This window comes from Eublepharis macularius, chromosome 8 (assembly GCF_028583425.1).
Source record: "Eublepharis macularius isolate TG4126 chromosome 8, MPM_Emac_v1.0, whole genome shotgun sequence".
In the NCBI taxonomy this organism is placed as follows: Eukaryota; Metazoa; Chordata; class Lepidosauria; order Squamata; family Eublepharidae; genus Eublepharis; species Eublepharis macularius.
In genome coordinates, this window is record NC_072797.1 from 103,440,431 (window position 1) to 103,453,238 (window position 12,808).

Sequence of the window (12,808 nt, forward strand, 5' to 3'; positions counted from 1 at the left end):
CTCTGTTCTACCTTCCTTCCTGTTAGGGAATTTCTATTACCCCTATTCTAAAAGACCTATGTATGAGCATTTATTGGAGTTGACCTGTCACACAGAAGGCAAAAGTTGTTCCTTGTAAGCAGATTCCTTCTGACACTGTGGTTAAGTAAGACTAGAAAGCCCTATTGCAAGGACAGTACCTCTCTTGTTTTGACTTTGTACTCAAGAATACAACTAATAACGGAACCTCAGATTTTTGCTGGAACATATTCACACATATGGAAGCTATACACGCATGGACAATACACTTTACCCATTCACACAAAAAGAAAGTTGTGCACATTGGTAACCTTGTGCATAGTTGGGGCAATCACACATGGCTGGAATGCCAAAACTATTCATCAGAAAAGGGCTTTTATGATTTGCGCGAATTAACAATTTTTTTTCCGTTTACTCGGTTTTCTGTAATTGTTCTAATGCTATTTTCTGAATGAGTTTTATGGTTTTAATGGTTGGACTGGCTTTTATTTTAGCAATTTTTATATGCCAATAAGCAAATTTAATTGAAATACAAAAGAATTAAAAGACAAATATTTATTTACAAATATTGATAATAGCTCCACCATGAACAAGACCAAGGCACCAAGACAACCCTTCTGTCTTGAATGTTGGCCCAGCAATCTGCAACAACTTACTGGGAAAGATGGATGTGTTTTCATCAGTAACTCTCTTTCCACACCAGGATACACAGGAGTCAATTTGGGCTCTGGAAATAGAAAATCTCGAGTATTTGCTTCATAAAATGCTAGTTCTTCTCCCTCTAAAAGACAAAAGACATATTAGCTGTGCCCAGGATTCTCAATGGAGCACACAAGCTCTTTATATTTTCCATATAAAAGGAAAATGTAACAAAATTCTGTCACATATATACACTTTTCTGAATCTTGTGGTACCTAACAACCGTAACAGAGGACATTAAAAAGATCTTCCCTTGGATATTCGTTGTCACTGAGGTGAACTACCACTTCAATTGCACAAGGTATTTGAACAGTTTCTTTGCATTACTACAATAAGAAATATTTTGGCACCCCTAAGGACTAAAAGATCAAGAGTAGTGGTAGCTTTGAGGGCTTACACACCACCAGATGTTCAATAAAACTTCCTACCTTTGACGGTGTCCAGTTGTACATATTTTATATTAAGAAGTGTACATCTTGAATGGCTGCAGCCCACCTAACTGCTATTTTCAGGCAAAACTATATACAATGAGTTGGAACCAAAGACGGCCTTCAGTTCAAGAAAGGAGGTGGCACCTTTGGCTCCAACAATGTCTCCAATGTCTCTTTGAACTGTAATATAAGTCAAAATGTAATGACTGTCTAACAGTGCCATCCTAAACAGAGTTACATACTTCCAGGCCTACTGATTAACTCTGTTTAGGATGGCACTGTTAATGTCTCTCAATCACATTTTTACTGCTACTTATACACTTGCCTTTGGCACTATTGGGCCAACACTCTCTTCCCCCTACCTTTGAGTGGGGAGTAACACCTCAGGGCTACCAAAGACTATCACAACACTCCCTCAAAGATTAATGCAATAAATGCGTCCTACCCAATTCCATTAGCATACTGTGGCTCACAGGAACCTCAGAAACTAGTGCAAGTGTGCCAGTGTTGTGCAGTGGTCAGAGTGTCAGACTAGGATCTGGGACACCGAGGTTCAAATCCCAACTCTGCCATGGAAGCTTGTTGAGTAACTTTGAGCCAGCCACGTACTGTCACTTAACCTACCTCACATGGTTATTGTAAGGATAAAATAGATGAGAGGAGAATTCTGTAAGCCACTTTGAGTTCCCAGTGGAGAGAAAGGCAGGGTATAAATGAAGTAAAATAAAACATAAATAAAAGAATGAATGAATCTGCACCAATAACAACCGAAAGTCTCTTTTTTAAAAAAATAATAATTTTTAATGGTGAGCATAATTTCAAACAATATTTCAATTAAACCCTATCTGATTGAATCTAACCTAACCCCCACCCTTTCCCCCCCTCCTTCTTGACTTCCAACAGCTTTCCAACCCTCTGCCCCCTTTATTACTTAACATATCCTATATTAAACAATCAAGCATCCCTGCATAGCAATCCTTACTCTAAGACCTAATTACTCTATAATCTATACATACTATATTAGTTTTACTGATATTTCTTCCCAAAATTAATAACATACTTATCAAATTAATTTTACTAATACTTCTTCCCATAATTAACAGCATACTTCTCATATCTTATACTTAACCATAATTCAAACTTAATGATAGTTAGGTTAATATTCTAACTTAATAACATTTATTACTCTAAATAATTTCCTCTTCCCTTACTATATGTATGCTATATTACTTTTTCTAGTATATCAATCCCACTTCTAAGTATCAGTTATATATTCTACCCCTCCTACAGTTAACTATAATCCTAGCTTAAATTAATATAAACACACATTTCTTCTATTGGTAAAGTCACTTCTCTCTTCTGTTTGTAGTATCATAGTTTAAAAGTTCTCAAACTGCCACAGTTCTCCTTTCACATCCCATTTTTTCTCCAAATATTGTTTCATTTTCGCCCAGTCTGCCATAAATTGTTCTGGGTCTTGGTCTTTAAGTTTTCTTGTCATTTTGTCCATTTCTGCCATGTACAGCAATTTGTAAATCCAGTCCTCTACAGTAGGTACTTCTTGCACTTTCCATTTCTGCGCATACAATAATCTTGCTGCAGCTGTCATGTAAAATAACAATGTTCTGTGCTGCACTGGAACGTTCTCCATCCCAAGTTCAGTAGCAACAATTCTGGGTTCTTATTTATTTGTATTTGTAAAATCTCATTTATTACTTCAATTATTTCACCCCAATACTGTTTAGCTACTTCACATGTCCACCACATATGATATAGTGATCTTTCGTGCTTTTTACATTTCCAGCACTTGTCTGACATATTAGCGTTTCCCAGCACAATTTTTTTTGGTGTTAGGTACCATCTGTATATCATCTTATACTCATTTTCTTTAATATTCATGCACGTTGTAATCTTAATTGTATTCTTCCACAAGTGCTCCCAGGACTCCATCGTTATTTCTTTATGAAAGTTTATTGCCCACTTCACCATCTGTACTTTCACTGTTTCATCTTCAGTGTACCATTTTAGAAGTATCTTATAAATCTTTGAGATTTGTTTCTTGCCTTCTTGTAGCATTACTTCTTCCAATTCTGAGTTTTCCATTCTGATTCCTCCTCTTGAACAGTCCGATTTGTAAAGATCTCTGATCTGTCTGTATTGAAACCAATTATAACAAGGAGACAATTCTTCCTCTGATTTTATTTTTAACGTTAACTGTTGTATTTGTGTTATCTCCTTGTAAGTTAAACATTGCTGTTCGTTAACGACAGTTCTCGGGTCTATTACTTCATACGGGACCACCCAAGAGGGGATTTGATCTTCCAGATACATCTCATATTTCTTCCAAACTGTGAAGAGGCTTCTTCTGATATAATGATGCAGAAACAGAGAGTCCGCTTTTATTTTATCGTACCATAGGTATGCATGCCATCCAAATATTTTCTTATAGCCTTCCAATGCCAGAAGTTTGCGATTTTTCAACGTTATCCAATCCTTTATCCATGTCAAACAAATTGCTTCATAATACAGTCTTAAGTTGGGCATTTGCAAGCCACCTCTTTCTTTCGCATCCTGTAACACTTTCATTTTAACACGTGGTTTCTTGCCTGCCCACACAAAGTTTAAAATTTTTCTTTGCCATTTTTCAAATTGTTTAGAGTCTCGGATAATCGGAATCGTTTGTAACAGAAACATCACATGAGGTAACACATTCATTTTTATTGTCGCAATTCTGCCCAACCATGATAGATTCAACTTGTTCCATTTTATCAAGTCTCTCTCTATTTGTATCCACAGCTTCTCATAGTTATTCTTAAATAAGTCTATGTTTTTTGCAGTTAATTCAATTCCCAAATATTTTACTTTGTTTGTTACCTCGCAGTCCCTTAATTCCATCAATTCTTGTTGTTTCTGTTTAGTCATATTTTTACATAGTATCGTCGACTTCTTTTTGTTTACAAAAAAACCGGCCAAGTCTCCAAATTCCTTTATCTTCTTTATTACCTTTGGCATATTGTTGATTGGATCCTCTACAATCAACATTATATCATCTGCAAATGCTCTGACCTTGTAGGTAAACTCTCTTATCTTTATACCTCAAATTGTATCGTCCTCTCGTATCTGGATCATCAGTATTTCCAAGATCAATATAAACAACAATGGAGACAATGGGCAGTCCTGCCTTGTACCTTTGTTTATTTTTAGTTTTTTTGTCTGATCGTCATTCACTACAATCGCTGCACTTTGGTCTTTATAAATTCTTTTAACTGCTTGTATGAACTTTTCTCCCATTTGCAGCTTTTCCATAGTGGCAAACATAAAGTCCCAGTTCAGATTGTCAAATGCTTTTTCTGCGTCTACGAAAAAGAAACCAACCTCTCTATCGCAATGCTTGTCATAATATTCAATAGCATTTATTACTGTTCTCAGATTGTCCTTGATTTGTCTATTAGGTAGAAATCCCGCTTGTTCTTCTGCAATAAATTCCGACATCCATCCTTTAATTCTTTCCGCCAATAGCTTTGCAAATATTTTATAGTCATTATTCAACAATGAAATTGGTCTATAATTTTTAACATTAGTCAAGTCTTGTCCTTCTTTTGGAATCAATGATATGTTGGCTTCCTTCCAAGTGTCAGGAATCTCTTGGTCTTGCATAGCACCATTCATTACCTCCTTCAGGAGAGGCACCAGTTCTTGGCCCATTGTTTTATAAAATTTTGCCGTTAATCCGTCTGGGCCTGGGGCCTTCCCCAGCTTCGTTGATTGAATAGCTTCTTTTATTTCTTCTTCTGTCACCTCCTTATTCAATTTTTCTTTCCATCCTTCTGAGATTGTCGGAAATTTCATCTTATCTAAATAATCCGCTATTGAATCTTTGTTCACCTCTTTTTTTTGGTATAACTTTGCGTAGAATTTAAAAAAGGCTTTACTAATGTCGACTTGATCACTTAATAACTTATCATCTTCTCGTATCGTGCTAATAATTTTCTTCTCTTTCCTCTTTTTTAATTGCCATGCCAAATATTTCCCAGGCTTATTTGCTCCCTCAAACGACCTCTGATTCATCCTCTTTAAATTCCACTCCAATTCTTTATTGTTCATTGCCGACAACTGTTCCTGCAATATTTTAATATCCTGATATATTTTCTTTTTGCCTGGTCTCTTTTTGAGTTGAATCTCTTTGGCTTTAATTTTTTCCATGATTTCTTGTCTTTTTTCCTCCTATCTCTTGCATTCAAGTCCATTAGTATCCCTCTGATCACGGCCTTATATGTGTCCCAAATCTTGTTTGTCGATACTTCTTTATTCAAGTTGCATTGCAAAAAGAACTTGGTATCCCTTCGCAGTAACGCAATATTCTCTTCCATTTGTAACAGGTCCTCATTTATTCTCCATCCTCTTCTTTTACTGTTCTTACCAAATTTCCACACAATTGGATTATGATCTGAGCCTACCTTTGGCATTATTTCCACCTCTTTAGTCCAAAGCAGCAGTTCTTTGGAGGCCCAGATCATGTCAATTCTTGATAGTGTAAAATGTCTTGCAGAATAATATGTATATTGTCTACTCTTGGGGTACTGTCTCCTCCATACATCCTCTAAACTTTCCTGTTTCGTGATTGCAAAAAATGACTTTGGTAGTAGTCCTCTTTTCTTTTGTGTAGTCTTAGATTTCTTATCCTCCTCCAAGTTCGTAACTCTGTTAAAATCGCCTGCCAATATTATTTGATCATAAGACAATTCATCTAACTGTTTTTGTAAGTCCATAAAAAATTTTTCCTTTGCACCATTAGGCGCATAAATTCCAATCACCAATGTCTTTTTTGAATTCCAAATTATTTCCACCGCCAAGTATCGAGCTTCTGCATCACTTAACACCACTTTAGGCTGTAGTTCCTCCTTTATATACAATACAACACCCCTCTTTTTCTGTTTGGAGGCAGCTACAAACTCTTTTCCCAACTTTGCCATTTTCAAATATTTTACATCTTGCTTTCTAATATGTGTCTCTTGTAGGCATACAATTTTACATTTCTGTTTTACAAGCCAGTGGAAAATAACCTTACGTTTACAGGGTGAGTTTAGTCCATTTACATTCCTAGATAGAACTTTACACTCCATGATCAAGCCTTTGTGGGTTTTGGTAAGTCCTTTTCATTTTTACTAATAAAATCCTCCATCTCCTGACCAGATCTGATGCTCTTTCTTGCTCCGCCAAATTCAAATGTCAGTCCCTCTGGTATTTCCCATCGGTATTTTACTTTCATTTCTTTTAACAGTCCATTTTAACATCCACCTGGTCTGGGGGAGCCCAGTGGCGCCTGGCGTGGGCTTTCGGGGACCACAGTTCTCTTTGCCAGATGCATCTGACGGGGAGAGCTGTGGTTATCGAAGGCTTATACTACATAGGAATTGGATGGTCTAGCTATTTTACTGCTGCAGACTAACAGGGCAAACTCCCTTGAAGCCTCACTCAAGCCTACTGACCCCAAAAGGACACCAAAAGGAGATGTTTACATTTACTAGCAAAGGAATGTTTTGATTGCACCCTCCCTCTCTCCCCCCCTAACTGCATCTTCTCTCTCCTCCCTTCCTCTTCTATATTTGACCAGTTTCTGTACCATGCATCTGACGAAGAGAACTTGATTCTCGAAAGCTTATGCTACAATAAAATTGGTTAGTCTTAAAGGTGCTACTGGACTCTTTTTGATTTTGCTGCTACAGACTAACACGGCTAACTCCTTTGGATCTTTGAAATCAAATGACGGGATAAGCTATTTCCAATGGCCTTGGCTGCTCTGGTGGTGATTAATGTCTGTAATTAAAAAACAGAAGTGAAGAAGAGTCCGTTTATGCTTTCTTCTGCAGGAGAACACTTGGCTTGGCATAACAAAAGTAGAATGTGATGCCATCTTTACTTCTCAGTCCAGTAATCACAAATCCCCCATTCTATTTTGAGATAAGAATGACTTGAAAAGATATCAGTGCCAAACTGCCCAGTTGATTTGTGCGGAATTTTCAAAAATATGTGGCATCAGGGGATATATAGTAGTAACACTGCATTTATCATCATCATCGATTTGTTTCTTGAGAACAATTTATGGAATACTTATATATGACCAACACTATGAAAATCAAAGATGTACACGTAGTGTGATACAGGAGTCCTTGGAATCATTTTGCATATTGATCTCTACAAAAACAGAACAATAGAGCTTTAATTCCCATATCTTAAAACAACTATCCAAACTCTTCTAAGTTACCTTTAGCACAAAATCAGCTGCGAACTCTCAGTTTTTTAATATATCCCTGAGGACTAAACACCCCATTCTTTATTTTTTAAAAGGTGTACTTAAGATGTTTGATAAGACCTACCCTGCTGAATTTCAGAAAAGCAAATTCTGTGATTGAAATACAACTCTAATAAAGCATTTCTATACTCTTATTTATATAGATAGTACGGGCAGTAGCCAAACAATATTCTTGTATCGTTTACTGAGTTTCTACTGTTAGATCAATTAATAGTTGGGAAATTTGAATAATCTTACAAGATATCTTTGATCAGACTAGTGGCTAAATCAGAAGGTACTGCCATGGAGTAGGGGAATAATGCAAATGTATAAGAATATATTTGAGTTTGGACTAATTCAATAAATAAAAATTTAAAAACCTGGCAAAATAAAAGATTATTTACATTGATGATTAACAAGAATCATAGAAGGACATTTCCCAATTATCTGAAAGCTACTACTTACTGACTGCATATTGCTCTTAAATGGTGGCTCCACAACTTTCCTAAGCAACTTTCGATTTCTGAACTGCTATTAATATCTGGAATATTCCAATCAGTGTTTTTATCTACTTAATTTTAACCTCTAGATTTTTGTCATGTCCTTAGTGCATAATGTAAGCCTGTAACTGTTCATACTTTCTACTTTTAAGGAACCCTTTCCACAATGACTTGACTGATGAGAGGCCCGCAAACTAGTGTATTATAGTAAATTGAATACTGGACTTTGACCAGAGAAAGCTGGGTTCAAATCCCTACTCAGACATTAAACTCAAAAAGTGATCTTGGACTGGTCAGTATTTTTCAGCTATACCTACCTCACAGGGTTGTTGTAACGATAAAACATGAAAACATTGCTGAGATTCTTGAAGGAAGGCAGAATAGATATATAATAGTGTGCCTTGTAAGTCCAGTGCATTACAAAGAATTCTGGGATATGTTTTTGGCATACACAGTCAATTCATACTGACATCTACCCAAGCCTTACTCCTCTGAATTAACTGAGAGCACACAGTAGGACATACTAACACTCTTTTGTGTCTGCATGTTGCAGAGAAGATTAATAATAGTGGGGAAAACGTAAAGAGGTTTGTATGTCTGAAGCTTCCAACGAACCTCTGAGTTCTCCAAGGGTAGTTTGAACTACTAAAGAAAGCAATGCTTCTCTCCTTTCAGGCCTCCTTTTAAATGCCTGAAAATGGTAAATAAATCCCACCATTCTTTTTCTCATTATAAGTGGCTTTGCCAGCTGTTTGTAATTTTCGTCCTATCTTTTGCTTGGAGGAACTTTCCTTTTTAGACTGCCAACAATTTTCTTGCGTTGTGATGCACAACAGTTACCAAAGGACTTGAAGGCTTATTCTGCCACCCTGTGTTCAGTTAACAAAAAGCCATACACACATTCAGATACACATAACCAGCTACGTTTGCTACCACGAATTCTTGCCTCCCCCTCATAACTGATAACCAATATTCATGGGAGAAATAGGAATATTAGGAGAATAAAGTCCCAACATCATCATAAGTCATTCACCCCTTCATGATCAAGTTCATGGCAGTTTTTAATATTATCTGCCCCATTTACCTGTAGGTATCAGTTCAGATAACCGAAATTTCGTCACATTTCCTGTGAATGAGATGAATGACCAATTTTATTCATGATAGATGAAAGGGTATTTTGCTTTTAAACTATATTTTCAGTACAAGGATGGCTAGGTTTCCAGGACCAACCTCATACAAAATCTTAATTTGGCCAAGAGTCAGAAAACAGAGACTTTTGCTTTCTTTACCCCTCTCTACCTGCAAGCCCTGTATTTCCTTTTTTTCAAAGCCAAGGTCACCGAAAAATGTCAGGCCATTTTGGTGGGCAAAATTAATAAAGATACCTAAGCTATATTGTTTACTGAAATGTTCCTGATATTGACTGTACTCATCTCATACTGTGTAATTTCCTTGAGTCTCAGTGAGAAAGGCGGACTATAAATGACTTAAATAAAATAATTAATAAAATAAAATAAATATTTAGATAAAACTGGATTCCTTGCCCTTTTATTATTGATCACAAATGCTCAACTGCAAAGGGATAGAAGAAGGCCTCCTGAATGACCCACAAACCACACACAATGCAAGAACTTTTCTCTTAAGCACAACAGAAAGCTAATGAAGAAAAATTCATAGAATATACTAGTACATATTTGAGACAATCATAGAACATATATAAGGAACACATTTTAGAGACTTACTTTCTAGCAGTTCCACTACAGTAACAGGATTTGTAGCTTTTTCAAATACCTACAAAGTGGGGGGGGGAGAGAGAAAGAATGTAATAATAAAACAATTAGACCATCCAATGGAACTCCTCACTGAGTAACTGCTTTTCTTTTAATTGATTAAATTGAAACAAATATACATATTACCAAAGCTACAGTCTAGGTGCCTTTTTGAGATATTGGAGGAATATAACTTGCAACTCAATTTTAAAAAATAGATATTTTCAGACACCAAGCTATCCTGTCCTTTTCAGTGCACTGGCATTAAGAAATACTCTTATTTTGGAATGATAATATCCCAGAAAAAAGAATTTACTTCCTCCACAAAGCCCCTTGTACTTGTAAATTAGCAATCTGATGTCCCTCTCAAAATAAAAATACATTGTTTCCACAAGCCAAAACAAAGGCCATGATCAGATAAGTCCATAGCAAATGTTCTTAGTACATTTTAAAACAGTTACACTCTTTTAAAACAATTAAAGTCAGTGGGACAAATGTAACTCTACTTAAGACTGCAATGTTAATGTCCTTTTTGAGTTTTAGAGCATCGTCTGTCTTGTAACTCTTGAGTTGAAATATTTAGCCACTGCTTTCAGCAAAACTCATAGTAACATTGTTTGCAATTTGCCTTTGAAAAATGTAAACAAAATATTCAAAACTCTCCCCTCTTCTGACATTTATTCCTTGTAAAAATGCATGTCTACACAAAGTTGCTGCCTCTATTTCAGGCTTTTCAATTGCTCAAGGGCATCTGGCAAGTCAGTGTTGCAAACAAAACACTGGAACTTCGGCCTGAGCCAGCTGAACAGGGACAGTGTTCAAAGAAAAATCCAGATTTTAATCTTTAATCATCTTAGATTACCTTCTCAAACCACATTTTCTCATGAAACATGAGGGGGAAAATGGGAGGAAGGCAATCAGTCTCCTTGCTCTGACCCAGGATGCAAACAGTGAGATAAACATCATTCTTCTCTGTCAAATATACCCCAGGACAGGAGACCTAAGAAGAGAAGAATGGGGAGATTACAGTTGTTAGAAAGGAGTGGGGTGGCTGGGGTAAGGAATCACATAGCTATTCCCACTTGCCACCTATTGCAAAACATATTCATTTATTATATAAGACACTTAGATGATCTCAGAAAAAAAAAATTAATAGACGTACTGAGACAGGAGAATTATAACCATCACAGAGTTCAGAATCATTCATACACTCACTCTGCCAGTATATGTTATAAAGCACTCGATAGTAACAGGAAAAGCCATCAGATAACATCTTTAGGGACTCCTCTCTGACTGCTATGTATTGTGATGTCATTCTGCAGGGAACCAAACAGCCACATTTCTCGATCTACCAGTTTGGTGTAGTGGTTAAGAGTGTGGGACTCTAATCTAGAGAGCAGGGTTTGATTCCCCACTCCTCCACTTGAAGCCAGCTGGGTGACCTCGGGCTAGTCACAGTTCTCTGGAACTCTCTCAGCCCCACCCACCTCACAGGGTGTTTTGTTGTTGCATACTTTGTTGTGGCATACAATAATGGCATACTTTGTAAACCACTCTGAGTGGGCATTAAGTTGTCCTGAGGGGCAGTATATAAATTGAATGTTGTTGCTATTATTGTTGTTGTTGTTATTCTCTATCAGTGATGCTTGGACAAACTAATATCTACTTCTGCCCACAACATCAGCACAAATCTTATGAGGCACTGCATATCTTCAGAGATCTATATGTGTGATCAAAGGCTGCCTTTGCCAGTTGGTCTGCAACCTTCCAAGAGTGCCTCCGGGTATATACAGAGTGCCAAGAACTACCTGCACATTTGGATGGGGAACGGCAAGGATTCTGAGTCTCTCCAGATGTTGCTTTTAGGTAGGTTTCAGCTCTGGTACGACTCTTTTTGGAAATTACCTACACTTTTATACCACCAGGTCAATCAAGTGCAGGGGGAGTTACAATCTGGGCACTGAAGAGACACGTGAAGAGAACGTGTGTTGAAGGCCAGACATTCCGGTTACCTGTTTGGGATTCTCCCTCCCCTCCCCGGCTGCCCCTCTCACCGCATGGATCTGCAGCTCCACCACTACCTTCAGCGGCATCCCCACCCGCGGCCAGGCCCAGAGTGTGACTGAGCGCCCTCTCAGCGCCCCTGTTCGAGGGGGAAGCGTCGCGTTACCATGGGGACGCCAACGTTCCAACGTTTCTAGAGCGGGAGGGAGCCGAAGGGCGGGGCGTCCTTACGGGCACCGCCAATGAGCGCCGGTCCCGCCGGCGCTTGCAGGCATCGCGCGCAGGGCTCTGTTCGACCAGAATGATCATTCGGGGGGGGGGGGGTGCAAGGGAGCCCTGGCATTTGAGGTGGCGGTTTAATTCGATTTAGCCTTAGAACTTGGATACATTGTTGGATGCGGTATCTTTTGCTAGGAAACGAGAATAGCCAGTCACAGAAAAGCACTAGATGCGGGGAGCATGATCCGGGTCCAATAGCTCCTTACAGACCCACTAGAGTCCCAAGGTATGAAGTTTCAAAAGTCAGATGCGGCCGATAACTTCCACTGTAAGCAAAATGGAATGAATCCTCAGAGCCGAACATGCTTTCATGGATGTCATTTCTAATCAAAGAAGACATCCAAACTGTAAATGCGCAGAAGGTAAGAGAAGGCTCAGTAAGGCAGGAGATATTCGAGCACGCGAGACCCGTGCCTGGAGTTGTCAAGCGGGTGTTTGGAGGATTCCTACGCCTTTCACTCGAGTGTGGAAAGCAGAGATTTCGCAGGTGGGGCTTTTCCCGTCACTGAATCTGCATGTCGCGAAAAAGTCACCCTAGTGACTTTCTGCTTGCCAGTTCAGCTGATAAAGTCACAGGAGCCCAGCCAAGAAAAAAAGCTGTCTACCTTATTCAAAGTATGAGCTGTTCTGTTCAGCGCCTACTATCGCGTTGCTCCTACCTACGTGCCTCAACATTAACAACATTCACTAAGAAGCATTTCTCTTTAATAAACCATCATTTCAATGAATAATCGGATTTCTTGTCTATCCCAATATCTGCTCTCTCGAAAGCCTCGTCAGAACGAAAGGCCTTGAGGAACCCAGGCGAGTCCGGCA

At 38.3% G+C, this 12,808-nt stretch overlaps 1 protein-coding gene across 2 annotated transcripts in view; it reads right to left on the reverse strand.

The window, feature by feature from the left end:
- The window catches only part of SPATA6L (spermatogenesis associated 6 like), a 34,135-nt gene extending 21,371 nt beyond the window's left edge, over window positions 1-12,764 (reverse strand). The window contains exons 1-5 of one of the 2 annotated variants that reach the window (XM_054987097.1): window positions 12,598-12,764; window positions 10,572-10,709; window positions 9,683-9,731; window positions 9,025-9,066; window positions 675-799 (exon numbers count right to left, since the gene is read on the reverse strand). In XM_054987097.1, the coding sequence (XP_054843072.1) occupies window positions 675-799; window positions 9,025-9,066; window positions 9,683-9,731; window positions 10,572-10,601 (246 nt within the window). In that variant the 5' untranslated portion in view covers window positions 10,602-10,709; window positions 12,598-12,764. Of the gene's footprint in view, window positions 1-674; window positions 800-9,024; window positions 9,067-9,682; window positions 9,732-10,571; window positions 10,710-11,763; window positions 11,852-12,597 lie in introns of those variants that run through there. The other variant, XM_054987096.1, reaches the window with a different exon arrangement.
- Window positions 12,765-12,808: the final 44 nt, after the last annotated feature.